This window comes from Myzus persicae, unplaced genomic scaffold, assembly GCF_001856785.1.
Source record: "Myzus persicae strain clone G006 unplaced genomic scaffold, MPER_G0061.0, whole genome shotgun sequence".
NCBI classification, from domain to species: Eukaryota; Metazoa; Arthropoda; class Insecta; order Hemiptera; family Aphididae; genus Myzus; species Myzus persicae.
Window position 1 is genome coordinate 138587 of NW_019103067.1, and position 26702 is coordinate 165288.

General features: G+C 30.1%; 2 protein-coding genes across 5 annotated transcripts; both read right to left on the reverse strand.

Moving 5' to 3' along the window:
* Positions 1–79: 79 nt before the first annotated feature.
* On the reverse strand, positions 80–26053 carry LOC111033710 (G1/S-specific cyclin-E). Of its 3 annotated transcripts, none has more exons than XM_022314595.1 (10): positions 25783–26053; positions 3737–3823; positions 3006–3337; positions 2740–2937; positions 2456–2669; positions 2257–2368; positions 2046–2176; positions 1697–1952; positions 1458–1621; positions 80–1230 (listed from the first exon to the last, which is right to left on the reverse strand). In XM_022314595.1, the coding sequence occupies exons 2-10, from the start codon at positions 3788–3790 to the stop codon at positions 1084–1086; spliced, it is 1608 nt and encodes a 535-aa protein (XP_022170287.1). In that variant the 5' UTR covers positions 3791–3823; positions 25783–26053; the 3' UTR covers positions 80–1083. The 3 variants fall into 3 exon arrangements, with proteins under 3 accessions (XP_022170287.1, XP_022170288.1, XP_022170289.1); XM_022314596.1 differs by lacking the exon at positions 25783–26053 and adding an exon at positions 5463–5758; XM_022314597.1 differs by lacking the exon at positions 25783–26053 and adding an exon at positions 4551–4947.
* On the reverse strand, positions 18292–20254 carry LOC111033711. 2 transcript variants are annotated; one of them, XM_022314599.1, is made up of 2 exons: positions 19414–20254; positions 18292–18906 (listed from the first exon to the last, which is right to left on the reverse strand). In XM_022314599.1, exons 1-2 carry the CDS (start codon positions 19645–19647, stop codon positions 18577–18579), a joined length of 564 nt encoding a protein of 187 aa, XP_022170291.1. In that variant the 5' UTR covers positions 19648–20254; the 3' UTR covers positions 18292–18576. The 2 variants fall into 2 exon arrangements, with proteins under 2 accessions (XP_022170291.1, XP_022170290.1); XM_022314598.1 differs by having other exon boundaries at positions 19336–20254.
* Positions 26054–26702: the final 649 nt, after the last annotated feature.

The following is a 26702-nucleotide window of genomic DNA, read 5'->3' on the forward strand; positions in this document are numbered from 1 at the left end:
ATACATACCAACTAAAGAAATATACAAAAATTGTCCTCCCCAACCTGATTATTTCTAATTTATTAATGGCCTAGTTATATTTTTTTTTATGTAAGTAATGATTACTTTAATAAGAAAAAGTTGTAAGATTTAGATAATGAAATTCACATAACCATAGTAAAAAACTGAAAACATTTTTTTAAATTTTTTATGTTCTATAATATACTTTAATACTAATTCAATGTTGAACGGAGATCATTTTATACAAATTTTTCAAAAATTCTGGTCATTGCATTACATAAAAAGAAACTGGCACATTAGAAAATCGTTGATTTCGATCTTACACATATACAAATACATAACTAACGCATGGAGTAAGTATACAACCATAAATACGCACATCTTAACATAAGGAAATAATAATTTAAAGTTTCAAAAAAAAAATTGTACATAATAAAACATGCTATGAGACTACACAAAATAATTTTATCATTATCAGCTAAATAAGACTAGAATACAAAAGGATAATGGAATTTGATATAAAAAGTCAAAATTATAAGATTGTGTAATATGAAGGAATGGCTTGTATAAAATACATTTGTAATAATAATATTAATTAATTACTCGCGAGCCTATTAAGTATTTAGTATAATCATATATAATGTACAAAGTAATTGATATATAAAATTGTAATTGACATAATGGCCAAGTATATTTTTTTGGTTTTTTAATTTTTAGCAATTTGACATAACATGAAAACGAGGAACACCAGTTCAATCAACATTGTTGACTTTAATTTTACACTTCCAAGGAGAGAAATCAGCTATTTACTAGAAGGATAAACATTTTCAGTATGATTACTGATTTCCAAATTGCATGTGTAAATATAATTAACTACCAACAGTACTTAATTTAAAAAAAATAGATTATTATTATTGCACATTTAAATAATCTAAGTCGTCAAGACAGAATCGATCAATCAAAATAAAATATTTTTTTAACACAGAAAACTAGAATACATCTGAATACAATGACCTATTACAAGGTAAGATATACATGTTTCAATAAAAAATCTTACTGTTGGTGTTATCAGTATAGAAGTTATCATTTGTAGCTACATGAGGGTTTGCACTCTTCAGCTGTTACAGGATATTTTTTACCGCTCCATGGCGGGGTTAATAAGGTTGATGGAGTGACTGGGCCTTTTACTCGGGATAATTGAATTAGTTCAAATCTACTCTGTGCTAAATCCTAAAAATATAAATAAATTTAGTTAAGACAATTTATTACAAAAGACTGTTAACATTAATTAATATAATTTTGGTTAAATACCACAATTCTACTACACAAATAAAATATATTAAATGAAGATATGTACCTTTTTTACATCTGAGTGCAAAATAAATAGATAAATAAGAATGAGAAAATGTCTAAAATTAGTTGACAAACCATAAGACAAATGTACAAGTGATACTTACATACATATCCATGCTGACTAAGTGTTGTTGTTTAACATGGGTGCCATCAACTTGTTCTGAATCATTTTCAAAATCAATTTCTTCATACTGGTATTCTTCAAGAATTACACTCCAATACACAGACATCCATTCAACACAATTACATACATTTCCTTCTGATAAACCTAAGTAATGATTTGAAAAAAAACACTGTTTAATAATAATTGAAAAATCAACTAATTATTTTTTAAATAACTTACCAGAAATGGTTAAAGCAATTTTTTTATTTAGTACTATTGTAAGTGCAGACGCTGCTAATTCACTATATGAGTATCGTAAACTAGTTGAATCTAGACTAGCTAGATCTAAAAGATGAGCAACCTGATTGAACAAATTTTGAGGAAATTGTGGAACAATCAAACTGTCTTCTGCCGTGCTATCATCAACACAAATGAATTGCAACATCAATTCTACCCAATAGTTTATAGAAACAGGTGTCAAACGGAAACGCAAATGCTGAAAAACATATAAAAAATTAGTTAATTCTTTGTAGTTACTTGAATTATTATAATATTCAATATTATACAATTATTATTAATTTGTTATTACCATCAATAATATTTTCTCCATATCTAACAGATCTTCATCAGTACATGCACCATCAGTAACGTAAGCAAATTCAGTTAGTTTAGGAGGGTATATCTCTTCCATTTTGGCAGCCATAAATAGACAAGTAATTCCTATATACAAAAAATAAGTTAACCCTAAATTAACTTGTCTTTGTATGGAGTTAGAATTAAGGCTGGGAAAATGTAATTACCAATGAGTTGTAATTTTTGTTTAGGAATAGAATCACTGTTTGATAAATAACGGTCTAAATAATCCATGGCTAAATAATATGTTTCTCGGTGAAGCTTATAAACAGATGACACCTAAAATCAAATAAAAACATTGTTATTTATAATACATGTAAATAATTTGAAATACGATAACATGAATAATTTATTATGAAATAATACCTCAATTAGCCAATCTAAAAGAATAGCTCTCATTCGGGATGTTATATGTTCATGGCAATCTTGGTAATCAGGGTTCCTATAAGTTAATGTGGCAGAATCTCTATTACATATCATTTGCCAAAAGTCTGCACGTTTCCCCCAAGGAATTTCTGGTAATGGACACGGTCTGTCATTTAATGCAACTGGTTTCTGGTTGATGGCCATGTCACGAAATCTGAAACGATGATGAAACAACAAATTTAATTAAATTGTTTATTATATTACTTAAGTGATTAGTAACTTACTTGCTCCAAGTAGTAACTATAGTACTTCCAACATTTTCTTGAATGTTTGAATACCGTGGAGTAGGCACATATGTAGGTGGATCATTTTCAATATTTTTCTTTGGTTCAGAACTATCAATACAATCTGGGCTGAGTTCATTGTCAGATAATAATGGTGCAGGTTCACTGAGAGCAGGACTACTAGCTTCTGATTCCGACCTAAGTTTATCAAATAGATTATAGACAACATTTTCACAATTGTAATTTTTTTTTTATTTATTACTTACCTATCATCTGAATAAATTGAATGAGAGTCTGGAGACAGAACTTGTAACTCAGATAATGGTCGTCGTTCTATACTTCCATTATTACCAACAGATAATTGTTGGAAGGAATCATTATTTTCAGAGTTAATTTGAAACGGATCAGAGTCAGCTCGTACTCTGGAGTTTCTTTGTAAATTAGTAAAATATTGATGGTCACTATCATCCGACGGGGATGACTGTGATGAACTGTGTAATTTAGATCTAGATAAAATACTTGGGAGCTCAACAGGACTATGGTCAATTTTCATCCTCTTGCCAGACACAGTACCATTATGTAAATAACCTTCAGAGTTCTAAAAGATAACAAATAATTCATGTGTTCAATTCAAACAAATTGGGCAACTGGATTATTTAAATGAGAAGAGAATTGAGTTTAAAAATAAGTCGTTTTTAAGCCTACTGAAAGTATATAAATGTAATAATAAATGTTAGGTAATAAGTAAAATATAACTTAAAATATATTATAATAAGCAATTCAATTTTATAAATGCAATAGAGATCTAATAGTAGGTACCCCTTTGATACTACTAGTACTTCAAAAAATTATCAACACCAAAATATGGCCATAAAACTTAATTTTGTTTTTCTACTTGAAATTATTTGAGAAATATTGAATAAAATAGTCAACTTTTTTTTCAAAAGGAATAAAATAGGTATTTAAAACAACACAAAAACAATAAAATTGAACTTACATGTCTTTTCCTTTTCAAAACACCATCAACGTTTGATGAACTGGAGTCATTCATTGTAGTTAACTGTAAGGAATGAGAAATGTAAATCTGAAAAATAATAAAAATTTCAAAAATTATAGCTATGTTTTGTTCTGTTTCATAACACTCAATTATGTAAAAATAAAAACCTTCAAATATTTGTATGACAGCATACATACATAATATAAGATAATAGGTATACTTGATTATGCATATAAAGTATAAGCAGAAAAAATTTATGTGAGTAGGTATTGATGAATCAATTTGTTATTATATATTATATCATTTCTTCGAAATAGACAAATTAATATGGAAGTTACCTAGTCATTATGATAAGATTATTCTTGAAGATCAAATGTATGCTTACACACAAGATATTTATAAAAGTAATGTAATGTAATTATACACCATAATAAATAATATTATGTACTGTGTAAGTGGAAGGTGGAAAGGTAAGCAGCCACCATCACCAATCGGATTAAAAGTATGTATAAATTGTATGACCATAATGATGGGCATGATGGTTGAATTAAAATATAATACCTAATACAATAAAATAATAAAATTTACCTAATAGAAATAAAATTACAATTTGTAATATACTGATTGAATGTTTTTTGCTTTAATATTTGGGAGTAGTATAAATTAAGTTTATAACATTATTATAAATAAACTAGACAACTACCATAAAATATATATATACCATAAAAAATAAAATTAGTAATGACTATTTGTTGTTTAAATACTTTTTAATAAATAATTATTTATTTAATTCTAAATAAAAAAAAATACCTACTACTTTGAGTTAAATTTAAAAGCTGTAGATTTATGTAACACGAACAAGTATTTAGCAGTCATCACGAAGATATCAAAATAGATTCGTTGATTTTCAAGTTACTAATGTATTTCACTAGTCATATGTTTCAAAAACAGAATAAAAAATTGGAAATTGCACGCGTAATATACACTGTACTACCTTATGGTAACAACAATAATGTAATACAAGATATTAAATATTTTTTTTAGCTACGCGAATAGCGAGTATGAGAAACGAAAACCACTAAGCAGTCGGCTCGTGAGTCTTATTATTTTTTAATAAAACATAATTGAAAATTATTGCAAGAGATGAGTAGGTAGTTAATAGCGTACGGTAGACAGACACGATGGACAAATGTCTCATCCTGGGAATACAAATGGAAAAGGTGAGAACGATACCCGTACGACAAAAAAAAAATATTAAAAAGGTGACGCGTGGACTGAACCACTGAACAACGACATTGGGCGGGCTTTTGGCCTCGGGCGGCGACGCGGTGGTGGCGGGAAACGCGCGCGCCGCAAGAGTACGTGGATGATGCGAGGAAACGGGCGCCAAAAGCGTTTTCCCTATTGTCCGCCTATTGCGCGCGAGTTCCGTGCTCCTCTACCAGGGGGGCCCGCCACCGCCAACCGGCAGAGGTCACCGGAATCGCGATCGTTCGTTTTCCGCGCGCGCGAAACCGACGATACCAATCGGACCCCGGGGAGATATTGCGTTTTTCACGGATGACCAAAAAAATGCAGACGAATACGTGGACTCGGCGATACTTCGTGTGTACCGTCCGCGAAAGATTTTTCGCAGATTCCACTAAACACGAAATATTGCAACGTCCAGCAAAAGACTGCGACAAATGACAATAATATAATATGAGTATATGACATGTAGACTTACGAGTGTGTCGGCCGTCAAATCGTCCCTTCCGGCCGGAGAGACCGCACGGGGGAGGGACGAGGAGAGTGCGCGAATCGGCACGTAGCACCTCGGGCCCGGCGACGGCGAACAGACGGACGTAGATCATAAACTGAATTAATACTGTTGTTAAAAAACTTTGTCCTGAAGACGAGCAAAAAAAAATTCAAAACTATTTAACGACAGAGGAAACGAGTACTTCGGAGGAAACGATAACTTCGGAGCAGAGCGTGTGGCGAGTTCCAGGGTTCACGGCTAACGAGCGACTGGTCGGGGTCGGCGGCGACGGGCGAAGAGACAATGATCCCGACTGTGGCCGCCGACGGCAGACGGAACCGGTTATGAGCAGAGGGGCGCGCGGCGCGCAGGAATGCAGGCCCCCTTTGCGCGCGCGCGGGCGCTTTGTTGACAATACGGATCAGCTGATCGGGCGGCAACAGCTGACCGTCTGGCGCCGACGTCTGCCGCACGGTAGATCCCGCCTAAAAACAACACACAAACACGCGCGAGCCGTCCGCCGCCGTGGCCGCGGGTTTGCCGCCAAAACAAAGCTGTCCGCGGCGATAACGCCGGCGGCGCGATTGTCGCCTGCAGTTTACGACGCGATTACGTAATACTATAGAACAATAATAGTATCATAATTGTTTTTTATTTACTTTTCGCATCGTCCTACGTTTGTAGAAAATATTTATTTATTTTTTTTATAAATTGTTATTGTTGTTTACATCGAATATGTTTAATACCAACTAGAATAGTATAACCGGACCGATAAATTTACACTGAGTAATATTATTATAATGTGCAGATAGTTGATCCTCTACAACTACAAATTTCTATTTTTCTTCTAAAGTAATGACGGTATGTCAATAACGCGCAGGTGAGATGGTATCATTTTAGTGTTCCATAACGGAACGCCATGGCAGAAAATAATATTTAACGAGTATTAATTAAAAATGTATACCTATAACCGATAAACCGGTAAGCCGGTGTATAGATAATATTCTCCGATGACAGAAAAGTCGGTAGTCTAACAAAAATTAATAAGGATCTTTAACAATTGTTAAATATTGTGATGTAGTTAAATCGCCATAAACACGTCATCGCAGGTTTTTACTAATGATTTAATTTTTCTAATAAAAATTGTCAATTGTCTTCACCCGAGAGTGGTACATATTTACATATATATATACTTACATATACTTACATACTTACATATACTTACATACATACTTACACGTAAGTACGAAAATACATAATAAACTACCAACAGTTCTCAATAGAGCACATAAATATGTGATTGATGATACAAGTATTTACCAAGCAAGTATATAATTAACAGATTTTACCTTCGTACTAACTACTAACTGCTTATCTGTCGTTATATACTCAGTTAAACGCAAAACTAGGTATAACGTATACGCACTGCTGTGTATTATCCTAGTTAATGAATCAGAGGAAGTCGTTTCCAGTTTACATAAAATTATGGTCCTAACTTGTATACCAAATAAATAAGAACCCACACAATTATTGAAATATGTACGGAAACTGGAAAGAAACGTTGTTCTGGGTTTCTTTTTGTTACAAAATATAATTTTTGGAGGGATCATTTACTACGACGTTCACACAAACGCGCCTATATTAAATGTACACTACATTATTTTTATACACAAAACGAACAGTTTGGATACCCAGTATCCAGGTATTTCTTGTGAAAGGTTATCATTATTCGACCACGTAAACATTATTATTTCTAAAATATACTAGGTACTATAAGTCAGAAATATGAATCTATCTAAATAAAGTAACATATGTTTTATGTAATTAGTAGTTACAGACATCGTTACCAAATTAAAACCATTTCTACGCATTATAAATAAATATTCTCATTCAAAATTATAAAACGTGTTTAAAAGCATCATAAAATGTTTTAATAAAATATTAGCAAAAATAATTTATGCAGCATATTATAATTTGTTTATAATAAAGAAATAATTTGATGGTTTTTATAGAAGAATTTATAATTATTAATGACTAATTACTAATAAATAATGCAATTAGTTATTGCTAAACGGTAGAAATATTAATTTATTTGGTATATAGAAACGTAATAATGTTTTTATCTGACAAATTTTGATTCGGTAAACATAATTATATATACATTCAACACACACAAGTACACAACGTATTTTGAATTCAATTGTTGGTTATTGTTTATTAACAGATATTACATCCATACTATGAAATATCGTTATTGTATAAATTTAAATTATATAATAAATATGCTACTCCACCTATTATAATTCTATAAGAATATAAGATACAATATATATATATATATATATACTATCGATATAAATAATCATCGGGCAAAACTTGGATTTGATACAGGCTGTTATGATCAATTTTCATGGTCGTAATTATTCTGAAAGGCGTTGTCCATCGACACTTTTCCCTGGAGTTTCGTCGAAAATATCGGAACGAGAACGCCCGGGGTTCCATCATAAATAAATGCATTGTGTTATATATGTATAAGTGCCTACGTCCACCATAAAAAAGTAATAATAATAATGGCCATCGCGATGATCAATGAGTGTCAAATTTGGATTCACCTGCAGTAGCAGCAATTGTAGAACGATGTTATTTTGCTTCCTCTGCCGCGCAAAAGAGAACCAACAAAAACGTACGCAAAAACACGTCGGCCCATAGTCCGTGGGTAGCGTTCGAAATCTATATAAGTATTATTTAATATAATATAACAATATAGGTAAGACTGCCACCACCAGCATTCCATTTACGTTGTTTTCGTTGGCGCCAATTGGTCTTTGTGGGTACAAAAGGGATTATATTATATCATTACAAGGCCGACGCGGTCCAGAAACCGTATAACATACGTACGGGTCTCGTCCTCGGGCAGCGGCGGCTAAACGGAGTGCCTCTATTGTCCTTAATACAGCAGGACAAGAAACTCAAGAGTATTATATTATTACTATAATTCCGTCCGGTCCTGCGGGATATTTTGATGCGAACTCACTGTTATATTATTATTATTATTGTACGTCATACGTTTAGTTATAATGTAATATCGTCACTGGCGACTATATAAATATATAATAATATACTATAATCGTATCTAATCATTATTCTACATGTATATACAAATACACATGTGAAACCGAAAGGACGTCCGTTCGGCGGTTACAGTACCGTGACGTATATACTATTATAATATTGGGATATTATAATGTAATATAATGTCGTCTTCGAGTCAGTAGAATTAAAAATAATTACGCCACAGTGGCCTGTATCGTGACAGGTGTTGAAATAACTTGACCGTGGAACGAAATCGCGATACTAAAAACTATATGGACCCGTAGAAGGCTATTATATTATTAAGTTACTGTATATATTTTTGGTAATTTTTTCATAACTTTTCAATATTACAATTCAATTTTTCTATTCACCAAATACTAATTGTAGGTACCTACATTGCACATTGTAGGCTTTAATAATATTTTGATACAATCTTTGAAATAAAAACAATTACAAAATTGTCTATGATAAAATAATAATCACTACTCATTAGTCATTTGTTATGGTTTAGTTTGATATCGTTTTCTAAGATTAAGCTCCTTAAAATTGTTAAAAGTAATTTGAAGCAAATAGAGATAGAATTTTAAAAACCAATAATATAATAAAGAAATACAATAAACGTTTAACACCCAAAAAATTTTATTCTTTTCAATAAATAATTATTTAATTGTATTTTTGATTGAATTGACAAGAACTCAACAAAAATTACTGGTTTAATTCCAATGCCATGCGATTTATTTTCTAATCACTTGACTAAAACATCAATACAATATATTGCCATATTGGAGCATTTTTGAATGAGTTTTAAAAGGGTAATATCACGATAGTACTTTAATACGTCATTAACACGAATTAGTTTACAACGGAAACGAAATATCTTGGAAATAAAAAGATGAAAAACTACATAAATATATTATTCATTTGGACACGGTTAGTAGGTGTATTAAAACATAAAAAATGAAATGAAAAATTATGTAGACTAGCAAGTCACTGTCGAATGATCGCTAGTTCTCTCACGTGGTCTTCGGAGGTAAATATATGAGTATTGTAAACGAACACATGTTACATCCAAAAACCGACAAAGATTCGCGTGACTTAGCATCGTGGGAGATGTAACAGCTTAGAGAGGGTAGGCCCATGCTTAGGAATATGTATATTAGTCATTGATATAGCTTAAATTAGTCATGAGTATACATTTTGATGAATTCGAGTAAATTAAAAAGCTTAATTGTACTTCGGTGAAATTTCAAACAAACAAATATAACAACTACGCAGTGTAATCAACGTATCAACTACTATGTAGTAATACACTTCTCAATATTTATAAAACATAGATAGACTAACAAAATTGAGAATTTTCATTTTTTTAATACATGGAAAAATTTTAATAATAATATCAACAATATGTTGTATGTACTAGTTTTTAGAATTCAAAATTCAGCATAATATTTTTATTTTTAAAATTTATTCAGCCCCGTTATTGCAAGTAATTTATTTAACAGAATAGTATTAATAATTAATTATAAGCTCGATTGACTTCAATAGTTAAATCAATTATCAAATAATTGAAAGATAAAACAATATTAAGCTCTATACGAATGTTAATTTCTCGTTTAGCGTAATGGATGATTCAAATAAATCATTTTTTAGCAAGACGCGTATTATGGAGGGAAAACGACCTCACGTCAAAATGCAAATCTGCTAAATCACCTACGCATTATCCAAGTATTACCACCGGCATAACGGTCTCGTATTACACATTTTTGGTATAATATGATATTACACGTCCCCTATCGGAGATGTAAAAGAACCGAAAATTAAAGAGAAAAAATGTGTTTGATATACGATAACTGCATTGATAATGAAAGTAAGTGATGAGTGCTACATATTTATACATAAATCACAATAAAGTGTTTGCTAAAAACTCATCAAACGGACACGGTGGCAATGGCAGATAAGTTTTTTTTGCTGTCACGTCATCTATACAAATTACAAATGGAAGGTCAGGAAATAATAAGGTCAAACTTATAAAATGGGGCCCGCAAAATTTTTTTATTATTATTTTTTTTTAAACAAATGACACGGGCGTCTTGTCATGTTAAACATGTAAACTATGTGTGTCACACAGATAAGGAGCGTTGGTTTTGGTGAAATTCCGATAATATATACTCAAAGAAAACTTAAATGGATTATTAAGATTAATCGTTATTTTGTTAGAGTACTAGACACTATTTAACTAGCATATTGTATTTTGAGTTTACATTTAAAATTAATCTAGATAATACATGATCATACACGATTTAAAAAACTAATTGAGTCAAAACATATAATTTAATTGCGAAACACTAATGAAAATGAAACGAAGAATACCTATTACTTTAGTTACAAACCACCAATGAAAATGTCTATACATAATATTATCTAACCTTAAGCAAAGTTAACGTAGAAATAAATTAACATTTATTAGTCATTTCTATTTTGTCTTACCGAACACATTATTTAGACCAAATCGTTTCTAGAACATTGTACAATAAAATAAAATATACACTTCATTTTATGTGAATATCCACAATTTAAAACTTAAATGGTGATATATTATATAATTAATTGTACTTAAGGAAAAAATCAGACTAAAAATGTACTGATGATCATAATTTACAAGGTTGCAATTTGATTATCATATAAGTAGAACAATGTTACATTAAACATTTCCTATTATATCTGTATCACAGAAGTTCATAGAGTAAATTTATATTTCGTTACATTTTTATCAAATACATTTTATACGTTTCCCCGTAGAGTTTTAAGAATATGCAAGACAAACAAACTATTTTGTGTTGTAACTATACTTAGAATTGAGCACGAATGACGGATATCCTGCAGTTATACACTATTATTATAAGCCATAACATAGGTTCAAACACTTTACTATTAATTCAATTTAAATAGATACTTTCCATATACATATATAATATATACAAAATACAACTCGACAGAAGAACGTTTAAGTTTTGGAGAATGCTCACGGTTCTATAATACGTTTTAGAGAATTGCCCAATGATCGGATTCTCGATCGATACGTATACCTTAAGTTCGTCATTGGAACATAATATATATCACATAGACCAGATGTCCGTGACACTAACAATGTGTTTTCGATACGTTTCCTGCATAAGAAGTTGAACAACATAATAGCCCGAAGATTGCGCGCGTGCAGTGTACAATATCCGTACTTCGTATACATTACACATTTACAATAAACATTATACGTATATGTATGTTTATATATATAATACTCTCAGCTCCTAAAAATAACGCTGCAAAATGACGCTTTCAATCCTCCCTATACCCTGAGTATGAGTTCAGAGTAGGTTTTTAGTTCGAGTTCAAAAATACTATACTGCAATTCACCACCTGCGGGAGTCGACACGACGTGTCTTTGGCGCGCAGCTTAATTGTCAGGGGTCGCGTGCCCCAATCGTCATTACGCGCGCAACGTGAAGTGTTTCCCCGCGCGAATTCACGCTTTCGGGCACATGCAGCTGTCTATGAGTACATATTATACATACATAAACCGGTGTACGTACGCAGTAGTATATACACCAATAGCGAATAATAGTGAATAATATATTATATAGTAATAATAATAACAACAAAAAAAATACCTCAACCAAAACGAGCACTAGGCGAACTACTCTCGGCGGCGCGCACATTGTGTTGCAGGGTATAACTCTACAGTATTTATTATAGCTATATGTGACGTTTTTCTGAAACGAAAGGGGTGAGTAAAGCGAGTGGATTAAATATTAAATGTGAATATATATATAATATAAATAAAATATAAAAAGCAGGACGGCGGAGGGCATTCAACTTGGTTTGAAAACTATAGACCAGTTTAAGTACGAATGTCGTAAATAGAAACGAGAGTAATATGTCGAATAGGTGTTCAGGTGTTCACTTTAAAAATATAGTGTCTATAGACATTATAGTAGTGTACAAAACTGTTTATGTAAACATAACAGCAAATTAATACCGTTTATATTTTATTCGTTTAGAAATAAGATAATATTAAAATATAAAATATTCGTTTTTGACAATTCAAATAAAATAAAATATTGTTTAAGTAAATGTCTTATATATAACTGAACTGTAGCTATAATATATACAATGTAAATGAAAAAAAATTATCAATAGTTAAAAATATAATAATATAATATTAATATATAACTATTCACATAAATAGATCAAAATTAGGTCAATATTAATAGGTAAATATCTATTTTATGCTTTCATAATCTATGAAAAAAAATAACAATCAGAAAACGATCGTTAAGTAAATAATATATAGAAGTATATAACCATTTACTATATCATTGATTGAAAAATATTGTTTTACTTACAATTTACTCAATATTTTTTCAATTGTTTTATTATTAAAAAAAGCCACTGCTACTAAACAACATTTTCACAATAAAAAAATCCTGCTTTTAAACTTCTAATTAAATAATTTTCCGAGTAGGTACATGATTTAAATATAAAATTATACTAAACAAAACTAGTTATGCCTTTAAAAAAACTATGCAGGGGTCATTTAATTTATACGCTGTAGGTACATAACTACATGTATAATGTATATATATTGTGCTTGATCAAAATCTTCCAGGTGTAACGTAGGATAATAATAAAAAAGGGGTTGTACTTATTATGGCATAGCCGACAGATGGATGCTTTCAATTCCGGTTCGACTTTTATCGGAACTACGACAAAAGATGGTCTACGACACTAGCCACATGTGGATGTGTCTAACTATATATTGTTAAATAGCCACTAGCTCTTTTTATTGTTTAGTTTGTACACCGCCTTTCATGGTTCACCGTATCTGTATTTGCATAAATTATATAGAAGCTTGGTACTGGCACGTGTCAATTTTAAAATGCTCTGCAGTTTTCGCTATTAGAAATATATTTTTATTTATTCACTATTCGTTATTTTAGATGTAAAACTGTTTTTTGACAGCATTCGCATGAAAAATAAAAATATAGAAAACAAAAACGATAAATGATTTGATTTTATATCGTATTAATATTATATACATTTTATCAAATTTATAAAGAAGTTTATATAAACAATCCACATCACGTCAGAGAATACCTACAAGAAATTGTTGAAGTAAATTATCGAAAATAATTAAGTGAAACCATTTTTAACTTAATAATAACAACAGCAGACATATCAATTGATAATATGATGATTAAATAATAATTAATGCAATTCAAATAATATATTCTATAATATTCTATAGTATATTTTATATCGATTAACATGATAATAGGTATATTAAAAGTATTAATATTACTAATTTGTAGTCAGTCTAAACTCTAAATCAATTAATTAAAATATGAAATTTAAAGAAAAGAAAATTTATAACGGAAATGTTAATGAGGTCCTTATTTATGAGTACAACCCGGTTTATATTTACTGTAAATTGGACACAGTCCCTTTGGTAATCAAGAAATGTTTCTATGGAAATCACACATGTTGGAACTAGTAAAATCGGTTCCGTTGATATGTACGATTTTAAGAATCAGGAATTCTTTAAACAAGTAGGTATTTAACTAACATATAAAACAAAAATCATTGTACTTGTACATGTTTTAGGTGATTAAACACCAACCTTTTATGTATTTTTAACGCAAATGAATAAGTAAAAGCTGAAACCAACACAACCGGTTTAATGCACTAACAAGGTTTACTATGTTATGGCAGATTATATTATGCATAAATATTATAAAAAATGTATGCACACGTGCTTTTTAGAGGGTTATCGATCGAGGGTTTTGGTCAACCAAAGGGAAATATAGTAGTTCTCTGCACCTGGTTCATATCGGTTTAAACGCGAAGGGGATACTTTGGCGCGCTTTTCATTTTAAAATGATCTTTAATGCAAAACAAATTTATATAAAGACCTTGTATACTTTTCTAAGAAAACGTCATATGTACTAGGTGGTTAGTACTTAGATACCAAGATGTATATTAACAATTATTTTTTTTACTCAAAATTATATATTCTTTACACTAACATTTTATTTTTAATACAAAAAATGCAAATGCTAACGTTGGATTAATAATCGAAAAACATATGATATAAATACCTATCATATATGCTACTGACATAATGGCTTATTATTTTTAATTTACTTTCTTTACTTCAAAGTTATTAATTTAAACAAGTAATATTTTAAAGTATACCGACCTATACGTATATACTATATAACACTGTAACAGTAAATTTTGAATGATAGACAAACTATAATTATTTCGAAATTTTGAACATATTTTAGTAGTATATTATTGTTACGAATGCGTTAGGAGGACATCATACCCCGTAAGTTACCTCCATCTTACAACTGTACACAATTACAAATTTAAGTCCAACGTAACTAATTTTATGTTGTTACCTTTAATATTGAAGTGAATTAATCTATTATCAAACTTAAAATATAAAAAAAAGCTACACGGGGCTATGGATAATATTTTCACATTTAAATTTTATAATAGGGCAATTCACTGCAATAGCCAACAGAGTAAAAATAATTCGACTGAACATAAAATTTGCCGAATTATGCGTTAGTACGGCGGAGACAACACAATGCCACGCGAGGAACACGTCATTTTCAGAGGACGCCACACCCCGATGGTGTCCGTTTTACAAACGCGTAACATACCCAATTTGTGCACAGAAGTTCACGTTTTATGTCGTTACCTTAAGAATTAGAGTGAATTGACCTATTATGAAACTTGATGGTAAGAACTTTATCTATGTTTTGTTAGACGTTTTTTTACAATAACTCAGTTTTTAAGTGAGTTATGAGCATTTTTTATTTACATTTATGATACAAGCACCTTGCTTAAAAACTGAAGTATCGTAAAAAAACTTCCAACAAAACACAGATAAAGTTCTTACCATCAAGTTTCATAATAGATCGATTTTCTCTCATTTTTAAGCTAACGTGCTAAAACGTGAACTGCTGAGCGAACATTTGGTATGTTACGCGTTTGTAAGACGGAGACAACACATGCAGGCGTGGCGTCCTCTTAAGATGAAAACATGTAGTTTTTGTCAAAACTGGTTAAATAACTCATACAAATATAATAACTTAAAAATATGTGTTTCAAACATTGTAACATAAAAATGCTAACTTTTAACTTATAAAATAATCAAACAAAAATAGACGAAATAACACATAGTATGATGTTTATGTCCTCAAGTTATATATTAGTTTAATTTGTTAATTAATTATGATATAAAAATTATAACTCTCGAGAGTCATGATCATAATCCAAAATTAATATTGTAAATTACGTATATAAGATCTTAAGATATAATACGGTTATAAAGTTCTCATAAAACAAACCCATGAATATGTGTATTTAATTTCTTTAAATCCCATTAAAATTAAGAAAAATATTCATATTAGATCAGAAGTAAAAAAACATTTTTTTTTAATAATAATATATGTACAATGCAGATTGTTAGTATTTCAAACGAAGTCCCAAGGTAAAGATTTTTTACTTCTTTGGGTCACAAACGTATGACTGAAGATTTACACCCGTTGCGACCGTTATTTTTCGAATGAGTTTTCTTTTGTATTCGGGGGGAGACTAAAAACGATATCGACTGGCTTTACCGGAACAAAAGGGGGAAGACGAACGTTTCCTTCCCGACGGTTTGGGAGACCCTCATATTATGCACGAGTAAGACCCTACGTACCGCCAATATTTTCCCCATTTTTATGTTCAATGGAGTGGTGGGTTCGAAAACATTTTTATATACCTTTATATGTCAACCTTGTTTAACGTGAACGATTTATAACCGATTTTCATGATATTCTTAATAGTTAAGAGCTAATAGTTTGAAATTATCATCACTGCGAATTATTGGATTAGCAGTACAATCAATATAGTTTTAAATTTGTAATGTTTTATAAAATTCCAAACTTTATTATTTTAGGTACGTCAATAGCTTTTAAAATGAATGCCAAACAAATAAAATCAAATGATTTTTAAAATTAATTTAATTTATTACTATAGTTGCTTAAAATAATAATATACATAAGAAAACAAAAAATACCGCTGTAAAGGTAAGTACCACTTACTTACAGCATTTTATACTATAAATAATAAAACAAATTGTTAATAATTTTAAAACCTTAAAACAACAAGATATATTTTATATTATAAGACCTATTTTTCCTCAGAGTTTAGCACTTTTTACTTCACAACAAAACCACTAACCAGTAACCAAAAATATTATATTCGAGAGTGCAATATTCGTTGTGAATGAGGCAGCGGGGGCGTTTTCTACACAGCGTGGCAAATAATTGAAACGAATACAAGAAAACGAACAGGTATAGAGAATATAATATATAAAAGAGTTTATGTAATATAATAGATATACAGGGCGCTAAAGTGGCAACAATGTAGCGGATCAATCGATTTTTCATTCTACAACAAGTGCGGTGGAATGTCCGCTGGGCGCATCCAAAAAAAATAAAAACCAGCACCAATTGTGGCTGTAATAAATTCGTCGGGTCACCACATGAACGAAACTGTAAAATGCAAGGCATAATAATATGTAACCTGTACGAGTGTGGATTTTGTTGTTTTCTTTCTCTCTCTCGTTTTCTCTAAGGCTGAATCCCACGAGTGTTGTAATACCTGATTTGTCCATCGAACCGGCTATACCTTCGTTTTCTTGGTAGAGGTGAATAACACACACACATATGTATATATACATGCGTGTGTATGTGTGTGTGTATTGAGAGGGACAGGAAGCTGGACCACGCCGGTCTCACACGAAGAACATAACAGCTGTGCACAAGGTTACATATTATATATATATATATGTGTGTATTCTGTATATATTTATATTTTTTTTTGTGACGCTCAAAACACGCGCGAATCTACCGGATTGGGGATATGCTTGTATATGATCTTTACCAAGGCCGTGAGGTGCCTATACATACAGTATCTACCTAGAATATACATAACGCATGCATGCAAAAGTGATTATTAATGTCTTATAATATATTCAAACAAGACCAAGCGGGACCCGAAATATCAGTCGTCATCAAATCAACGCTATCTCCCTATTTTTTGTTGAAATATGTATTATATTAATAATGTTTTTAACGTAAGAAAATATAATATGATTCATGAGATGAAAACATTAAAGTCAATTATTTAAAACATTTTATTGTAACATATAGGTACGAGTAAATACACAACAAATGTATAACACACAACTCTTGAACAACAAACATCATATAAGTAGGTATTATACTGTATTTCAATTTAAAACACAAGAATATTAATAAATAGTCTATTGATATATCATAAAATTAAAAGTAAATTTGATTCAAACTATTTTTTGATAAGTTTTATATTTTTAGGCGAACTTTATCGAACTAATCACATTTTTATACCAATTATTTTTAAGAATATTTTTTAGGAATACATGTTTCTATGTATAAATCAATCAAGAAATATTTTTGGGCAACATATATTTATAAATACAGTGTGTCCCGTTTTAAATGTACCACTAAATATCTCAGCCCGATAATCTTAGATTGAAATACGGTTTACTGCAATAGCTAAGGGGTACTGAAGTACACATTTAAGGACAAATTTCAAATTTTTAACACTTGTAGTATGCGCATGCGCAATACAAATTTTTTTTTTTTAAATTGCAACACCTATTTTTCTCACCGGATATGGATAGATTATTTTATTCTAAGTAATTTTGATCCATTGACCATAGTTCTAAACCTAAAATTGAATGTGTTACAGCTTTTTGAAATTTTAAAATAATTAAATTTTTTCGATTTTACCAAAAACATTACACGCTTGAATTGAGTGATTTTTTCATAGATTTTAATTAAGAATGTGAAGTAGGAATTAAATTAAAATTACTCCGTTACATTGATTTGACTTATGTTTATTTTTTTTATCTAATAAAATGTTCAAAATTTCCTCCATTTTTTTCTAAACACAATTCCAGTCGACGACTCACTTCTCTATAGGGTGCTGCCAAAATTTGTTCTTTTGTTAATTGTCTGCACGCTACCGTTATTTTATTTTTTAAAACCTGTAAGTTTGCTGGTGGATCTGCATAAATAACAGTCTTTAAATGGCCCCATAAAAAAAAGTCTAATGGTGTTAGATCAGGTGACCGTGGGGGCCATTCCACTGGCCCGTGAGTTCCCATCCATCGATTTCCAAACATTTCATTTAATTGTTGTCTTACAATAATGGCATTATGAGCGGGTGCTCCATCCTGTTGAAAAAATAAGTTTTGACGAAGTAATAAAGGGACATCTTCCAACATGATCGGTAGCAAAGTTAAGAAATCTGAATAACGTCTTCCATTAAGAGTACCGTCATAAAAATGTGGACCTATTAAATGTCCTCCTAATAATCCGCACCACACATTTGTGCCCCATACTGTTTGATAATTTGTATCAACTGCCCAATGTGGATTTCCGTTTGACCAATAACGGTTATTCTGCTTATTTAAAACACCATTATTGGTAAACTTTGATTCGTCGGTCCACAAAATGTAATTTAAAAATAATGGGTCGTTATTTATACATGTTGTTATCCATGCAATAAATGTTAATCTACGTTCGTCATCACCTTGGCGTAAATGCTGAACTAGATCAGCCCTATAAGGATGTAACTTGTATTTTTTGAATATTTTGTGTACCTTTGTTTTTGAAAAGCCAAATTCTCTAGCAACATGTCTTAAAGATGAGTGAGGATTTAATTGAATGTACGCAATTACTTCATTTTCCTGATCATCATTTGGTTCCATATTGCGTAGTGGTTGTCTCTGTGCATCTCTTATCGAAAAAGTCCCGTAAGTTCGTAAATTATTAACTAATCTTAAAAAAAAATTATGCGGTGGATGATATCTTTCGGGATATCGATTTGCATAAACCCTTGCAGCCTCCCGACAATGTTTATTACACTCACCATAAATTAAAATCATATCAACTTTTTCACTATTGTTTAACATTTTAAAGAAGAAAAAAAGAAAAATCTTTCAAAGTATTATGTTAAAAGTTATAAGTGTCATCGATGAACGTACAATACTGAGGGAACGTGCATTAGTTCATTTTTGATAATCAAACAATATCTACAATAATATTATCGAAGTACTAATAATAAAACTGGAAATAATTCAATAACTTTTATCGCACAATAATAACGCAAATTACAACGTCAGTGTCAATTTAATTGGTACATTTATTTTTAAATTAATTAAATTTAAATTAGCTAGGCATTTTGTTTTAGGTGATTTTGTATTCAATTATTTAAATGCATTTCATTTTAGTTCAAAAATGATTTACTTTTGTATCAAATTCAAGCGTGTAATGTTTTTGGTAAAATCGAAAAAATTTAATTATTTTAAAATTTCAAAAAGCTGTAACACATTCAATTTTAGGTTTAGAACTATGGTCAATGGATCAAAATTACTTAGAATAAAATAATCTATCCATATCCGGTGAGAAAAATAGGTGTTGCAATTTAAAAAAAAAAAATTTGTATTGCGCATGCGCATACTACAAGAGTTAAAAATTTGAAATTTGTCCTTAAATGTGTACTTCAGTACCCCTTAGCTATTGCAGAAAACCGTATTTCAATCTAAGATTATCGGGCTGAGATATTTAGTGGTACATTTAAAACGGGACACACTGTATAGCTATTAAAACCCAAAACTAGAAAACAAAAAGACTAACATAATTTACTATATCTGTGAAGTGCAGACTATGAAATAAAGTAAATAATGACAAAAACATATACATATTCTTAATCAAAATTTTAATAAAAATTATGTTTTGGCACTTTGGAAGACTCAGACTACTGAAATAAAATGCCATTCACCCTAAACGATGAATTGTTATGTATTATATTTGATTCTACGGCTCTTTACCCCCACCATTCTAAACATAGCTGGAATCGGGACGGCTTCTTGAAAAATCCAGACAAAAAAAAAAATGGTAACTTAAGAATGCCGCTTTACGGGTCTTTTCATTCCCATATTGAAGGTCGACAACGAGAGAGGTGAAGAGATATATACACAATGAAAAAAATTAATAAATATAAATGGCCAAGAGGGGTCTAAAAGAGAACAAAGAAAGGCGAGAAGGAAAAAAGATAGAAAACCAAACCAGACCACCAGACACAGTTTATCACCATTGTCAGCTGATGTCCTCTGCTTCTAGTATGTTTGTGTGAGTCTGACGTCACTACAGCTGTGACAGTAGTACACTATATAAGCAAAAACGAATTTAAATTGGCAGAAATTGTAATTGATAGTTACCAATAATATAAAAAAAAAAATAATAATTCAATGACATAAAAAAGTTGTGCAAATGTAAGGAAAATACGTACTTAGTACATAATTCCACCAAAATAATAATATACAATAGCTAATGACTAATGGTTATTACGTACAAATGTTATAAGTAACACTTCAGTTCATGAAAAAATGAATTTTCAGTCATTTGAGAAAAAATATCAAGAAGAAATTAACACAGGCAGTGTAAGAAATAACATAAACTAAGGCTTATCAAATCATTATCAAAATACATATAATTATAAAATGTTGGACTACCGCCTTCTATATATTGTACAGAAACCAGGTGAAATAGTTTAGGTAAATTAAAATATCCTATTAATAACTATAGAAATTTCATTTTCATGAGAATAAACTAAACCGGAAACTTTTCACAGTATCGGTGACATACCAAATTTCGAAGGCGTGTGAACACGGATGCTGTATAATCAGGAGACCTTGGATTACTTCTGGGCGCGAAGCGTTTTGATAAATAATACAATACACACAGTAATAATAACTATACCTGAATTCTAATAGGGTTGTAAAATGCAATGTTCTCTATTATTCGATATTGCCGCCCAGACGAAATAAACGGAAATTATCAACTGAGGGGTGCATAATATAATTTTAGTACTAATCCGTGTTGACTAAAAAAAGGTAAATTGACGAATGCTGTTAAGGAGGATCTTATTCGGCATCTAATAGTTTGTTATACTCGTACACCTGAGTTATTTAAATAATATGGAAATCATTACTGCGATAGTCTTCACTAGGCGAGCATAAAGCAACACTATTCAAAGAATTATTAGAATGATTTTAGAAGTATAAACCAAAATGCAGGATACGAGAAGGGGAATTAACACTCATGTCTAACTTCGATCATCGAGATGTAACGTTATATTAATAATTTCAATTTTAAATAAATTATTTTATAGTTGTAGTTCCTTGATTTAGGTATTAATATTTTCAAATTTTAAGTAGGTAATTGTCATAAAAAATATTAGTTAGGATTTTACGAAAAATGTTTTAGGTTAGTTAAGAAAACATTTTCAAAAATAGGCAGGTAATATATTTTTAATAATGTGGAGTTTTTTATAACCTGTAATGTTATTACAATAATAAAAACACATGTTATATTATTAACCTGGGTATTGAATTGTATCTACATTGTGGTATTAACATACTGGCTATTTGATACCAATGTTATCAGTTATCACTTATCACCATTCACCATACATTCTATACAAATGTATAAAAAAATGTAAATACTTCTATAGTTCTATTATAATTTGTAATAAATTTGACAGTAAAATTGTACACCATTATATTATTATATGCAAAGTGTATCGTATGATAGTTAAAATATATTACATTAGTTACTTATGTTAATATATATATATATATATAAACTATAAAGTTACCTTAATTATTTTATTAAGTTTTAATTATATAATTGCATCAAGAAATGTGATTTTCACAATTATAATTTAAATACGTTTTTAATATTAGTGAAAGAATTAGTAAAACAATGAACTAAAAAATAAGCAAGGTGTAGGTATTTTTCAAAGCCACACAACTTTATCCCAAATAACATATGGATTCATTTTTTAGTTTTATTCAAATTAAAGTTGCTTAAATTATTATAAATTGTATAAAAAAAATATTTTCTTGGTAACCCAATCATATTTTAGATTTATTTTTTTTTGTCAAATACACAATTTTAAAATTAAGTTAGTCCATATTTAACTAATATAATAATTAAATTAATACAAAAGTTAAACATATTTAAATTAGAGAAATTCTACATCTCCCACATAACAACTAAAGTGGGTTCTTTGTTTTACTAACCAAATTGTATAATAATATTATTTAACATTTTTTAAATGATTTTATAGATTTATTATTAATATTAAGGGTGAATTATAACCTACTCAACTACCTATAGTGTATAATAAAGATACTTTTAACATCCATTAATATTTCATAATTTGTTAAAATACTATAGGCATAATTAAATACAACAAAAGTGCCTAATAGTTATTTCAATTATAAGTTTAGTATAAAGAAAGTATAATAAATTGTACTAACATGTTTTAAAAGAATTATTTAGAAATTAGTCTAAAATGAAGTTATTGTACATTATTATAGACTATCAAGATTAATTTATTATAAATTAGCAAACTTATAGTAAGAAATTTGCAAGAAGTCATATAATCATTAGTTTTTTTTTGTATTTAGGGGTAGTTTAAGGCTGATAAAAATAAATGCACAATATTTTAGAAAATCGATTAAAAATATAAAAATGAATACAATAGAAATTATTTAACGACATTTTTTTATTTATTTATGTGACATTTTTACTCATTTTGAACCGATAGCAGTGGGGATTTTCAAATAATTTATATGTATGGCTTTGACTTGATAACCAAGCCCTTGTCATAAATACTATGGTAAATGCGACCATAGTGGTAAGCACTTTACCCACATGTTTACAATTATGTAAGTGTAAAAGATAACTTATTAAGTATATACAATTTAAATTAATATTAGTAAAATTAATTCAAATAAACATAAATAAGAAATACAAAAAAAAATAGTCTGTTAAGTTTTTGTAAACTACAATGAGGTATTAAATGAGTTAAATAGAAATTACATTTTTATTTTTATTCATAAAAAATATTTATTTTTAATCAAATATACGCAATTGAAACAAGTTTTTGTTATAGATACAATTGCAGATTTTGCATTATTGTATATTTTATATTCAACATTAACAAACGTAACATTAATTTTTATTAAAACTTGTTACTTATTAGTTAATTTATTATTTAATTGGGTATTCAACATTTTAATTTTGTAATAATATATATAATGTAGTTAATACATTTAAATTGAAAAAAAAACAAATTCTTTATATTAACTTAAAACTACCATGATAAATACTAAATTATTATAACTTTACGATAAATTCACAAAAATAATTTGTATTTTTGTACAAAAAAACCTATTTAATGATATCTATTATTGCGCCCATTATTTATTTAATAGACTATACACATTTTATAGGTATGGATAATATAAATCGAAATATAAATCAACACATAATTTGATTGATTATTATATTAATGTATTTGAGTTAAACAAAAATGATCTAAATGTTGTTGAGATGTATACATAGGATGTCATAAAGATAATTTTATTTAACTATAATAATAATTTAATTAGTTACTACATTGTGCTATATGCTGTTTATTTGCTACATTTAACAAACAATGATAACTATACAACAGGAAAAAATAGGGAATTTAAATTTAAATAAATATTATTTAAGTAAATTTAATTGTTCAAAATGAGAGGCATTTAAAAATACTAGGTAGGTACATCAAAAAAACTACATTTATTATTCAATCATTATTTTTAACCATTTAGAAATAATAATTAAAACATAATAAAAAACTTAAACCAAATCAATGAGACATCAATATATTAAATTACTTAATACCTAATCGCCAAACCTTATGCACTTATTGTTCACCACATTCAACATCCTATAGAGCTGGTTTTGCATTTAGCATAAGTATTAGTTAGTATTGTGAAGTATAAAAAAAATTAAAGAAGACTTGGTCGAGACATAAAGGTCTTATACTCTTATGTCTTTAACTTACATTAATCTAATAGCTTGAATTATTACATAAATTACACTAGATAAGAACTCAGAAAACCTATGAAAAAGCTAGTAGCATTAAATCCTAAACTTTTTATACTTCAATAAGTGTTCAATTGTTTCAACAATTTGTTATTGAAAATAAAAGTTTATAAATTCAATTAATTTTGAATGGGTGCTAGCTTGAAGTTTAGTAATACTAACTCTTAATGGTAAAAAGACGTCCCTAATTGATACTATGTATAAATAAGTTCATTATAGTGTAGTGACCTTCCTTCCCTTTTTGTATTTTTACTTAGAAATATGTCTCAACAAATATATTTTCTATACAAATTCAACAATTAACCAAATACTCTCTCTTGAAATCTATTTAAACACAATAAATGCAAGGGACATTTGTATATATTGTATTATTGTACTTATTATATTATACATATAATTTATAAGTAGTACATATTAAACGAGGTACCTATATAATATTATATAGGTACATAATACTATTGTTACTTCATTATCATGTCACACATTATTAATTAGGCAACCACTCAATAATAATATAATATACAACATCATGTATGTATACTTTTATGCAATAACACATGTTTTACCAAAAAAGACTTAACATTTATTGTCAAACAATATAAATACTGAGTCATCAGTTGTTCAATGTACAGTGTATGAGGCATAGAAATTCCTGAATTATGGGTTATAATAGTGTCCATCTGTAGGTATCTATTTTAAAGGTATATAGTCTATGATCCCGTATCCTGTAGCCAAGAAGGTGGTACTCACTACTCACTACCTACATTTACAAGTATTAAAACTAAAAATATTATTTTCAACAGCTACAAGCAAAAACTACCCTCAAAAATACAGGTCACCAACATCGGTCGATGACCTTCAGTCACAGGAGTTAAGAACGTGTTATAATTGCAGAATGTTTGACAAATTTACGATTACAATAGTTAGGAACCACACGTGTGAAACCAAGCCTAAAACAAACCTTCCCTCACCTGGTGACGACACCACGACTATTGCTAATGACAGCATATAATTTTAATAATAAAATCAAATATCTAACATATTAACCACGTTCAACCATCGGGGTACACAAAATAATATTAAAATATTGTGTATATACTCACAGCAGACGAGACGGATGGCACAGGGACACACTCGTGCTAAAATAATGGCGTTGATCGAGACGTGGCCGTTGTCAAAGGTCTATTATTTTAGTATGCGTCAGCGAGGATATGAATCTATGACCTGTTTGTCGTGCCTGCGTCACAATCGGAAAATACCGCCGTCGTAGCCGACCTCCAGCTCGCAGAACGAATCGAGTTTGTTGTCGTTTCGGTGGTCTTTTTCTTCTTTTCCTCTCTCACTCTCTCTCCCTTTTCCTTTCCGCACAACAACGGTTGTCGCACTCGTAAGCGCGGCAAATCAGCTGTGCCCGAGCGCCGCCGTCCAAAATATATACAATAGTATATTAATATCACGATATTATGTGATACGCGCCGGCCGAAAACGCGGGAACCAGACACCAGTCATGCGCAGCTAGAGAGGCGCCGACGTTCCACGATGAGAATTGATAACGTTGCTTGTTGTTGTTATTACTATTATTATTACAATGCGTTTGTGCCATAGACCGCGTAATGTACCGCGTTTGCGTGGACGTGCATGGAGAGGAGAATAATATCACGCGGGAGAACACTGCCTGGTCGGCGTCGACGTTGAACGCGGGAAAACCCGAAGAGCGTGCCCTCCAAAAATCGCGGTATCCGGGCCGTGTACACTGTGCACCCCTCCCCAACACCAACTCCCTGAACTCCCTTTACAAGGGCTGTCGCCGGTTTCCTCGATCTGCAGATGGCAATGCACCCCCATATTCGATATACTGTATACATATATACCTATATGGTATAATATTATATTAGTTGTGTATATATTTGGTACCTATAGTTACTTACAACCTACATGTAGGTTACATACATACCGCCATCATAATAGCGTATTTTAAATTATATTACACGACCCCTCTCCAATGATGAAACTCAAAAAAATA